This window comes from Fulmarus glacialis, unplaced genomic scaffold (genome assembly GCF_000690835.1).
Source record: "Fulmarus glacialis isolate BGI_N327 unplaced genomic scaffold, ASM69083v1 scaffold21232, whole genome shotgun sequence".
Taxonomy (NCBI): Eukaryota; Metazoa; Chordata; class Aves; order Procellariiformes; family Procellariidae; genus Fulmarus; species Fulmarus glacialis.
In genome coordinates, this window is record NW_009200052.1 from 27,568 (window position 1) to 28,462 (window position 895).

The 895-nt window shown below is 59.9% G+C and overlaps 1 protein-coding gene across 1 annotated transcript in view; it reads right to left on the reverse strand.

The window, feature by feature from the left end:
- Window positions 1-584: 584 nt before the first annotated feature.
- LOC104073619 (chromosome unknown open reading frame, human C2orf82) overlaps window positions 585-895 on the reverse strand; it is a 9,831-nt gene continuing 9,520 nt past the window's right edge. The window contains exon 3 of the mRNA XM_009573460.1: window positions 585-694. Coding sequence (XP_009571755.1) covers window positions 585-694 — 110 coding nt within the window. The remainder of the gene's footprint in view (window positions 695-895) is intronic.

The following is an 895-nucleotide window of genomic DNA, read 5'->3' on the forward strand; positions in this document are numbered from 1 at the left end:
TTTTTTTTCGGGTTGATAAAATAGGGGTGGGGGAGCCAGTGCCAAAGCAACACGTGTGCCTCTTCTTCCTCCCACCACACCAACCGCTCACCTCCTCCCCAGTCCCCTCCAGTGCGACTGGTGGGGGGCAACTGGCCCAAACACAGGGAGTGGAAGTAGGGCTGAATGTGAACAGGGGGTGGGGTGAGACTGGGGAAGTATTGGGATGGTTTACACCAACTGAACAACCCTTCCCAAGGAGAGCTGTGCAAGGTGATGCCCAACACCGTTACCGCCACCCAGGCTATACCAAGAGAGCTGCTGCCAAGCTCAAAGCCACTCACTGCCACAGGTCCTGCCTAACTGCGGGGGTGACACTGCCTGCTGTGGTCAAGCCTGCCAGGTCTCTGTGCGCGCAGGAGATCCGCACGCTAAGAGAAAAGAGCACTTTGGGGTGCAGCTTTGCTGCCCGGCACAGAGGCTGGAGCGCCCTTTGCCGCATCCGTGGCAGCATTTCTCCCCAGGGGCCCCAGGCAGGCGGGGAGCAGGAGCAGTCAAGGGCAGGAGACAGGTTGGCTGTGTTACATAAAAAACTTTTATTGAGTTCAGGAGGCCGAGAACTTTCTCAGCGTGATGACGACCAAGGCCACAAGCACAGACGTACCCAGGAGGGAGGCGATGACAATGGCACCAATAGCTCCGGGCCCCAGTGAGCCTGCAGGGACAGAGAACAGCAGGTCAGCAGAGCGGGTGGGTCCCAGATGGGAAGGGCTATGGGGATCACCCCCTACACCCAGCGCATCCCCAGCCATCAGGACACATTCCTGCCCTGGAGCTCCCTGCACTGGCCCTGGTGGCCCTGTTCCCATGGCCCCACACAGCCAAGGTGTGGTTCTATGCCCCCGTGGCATCGAGC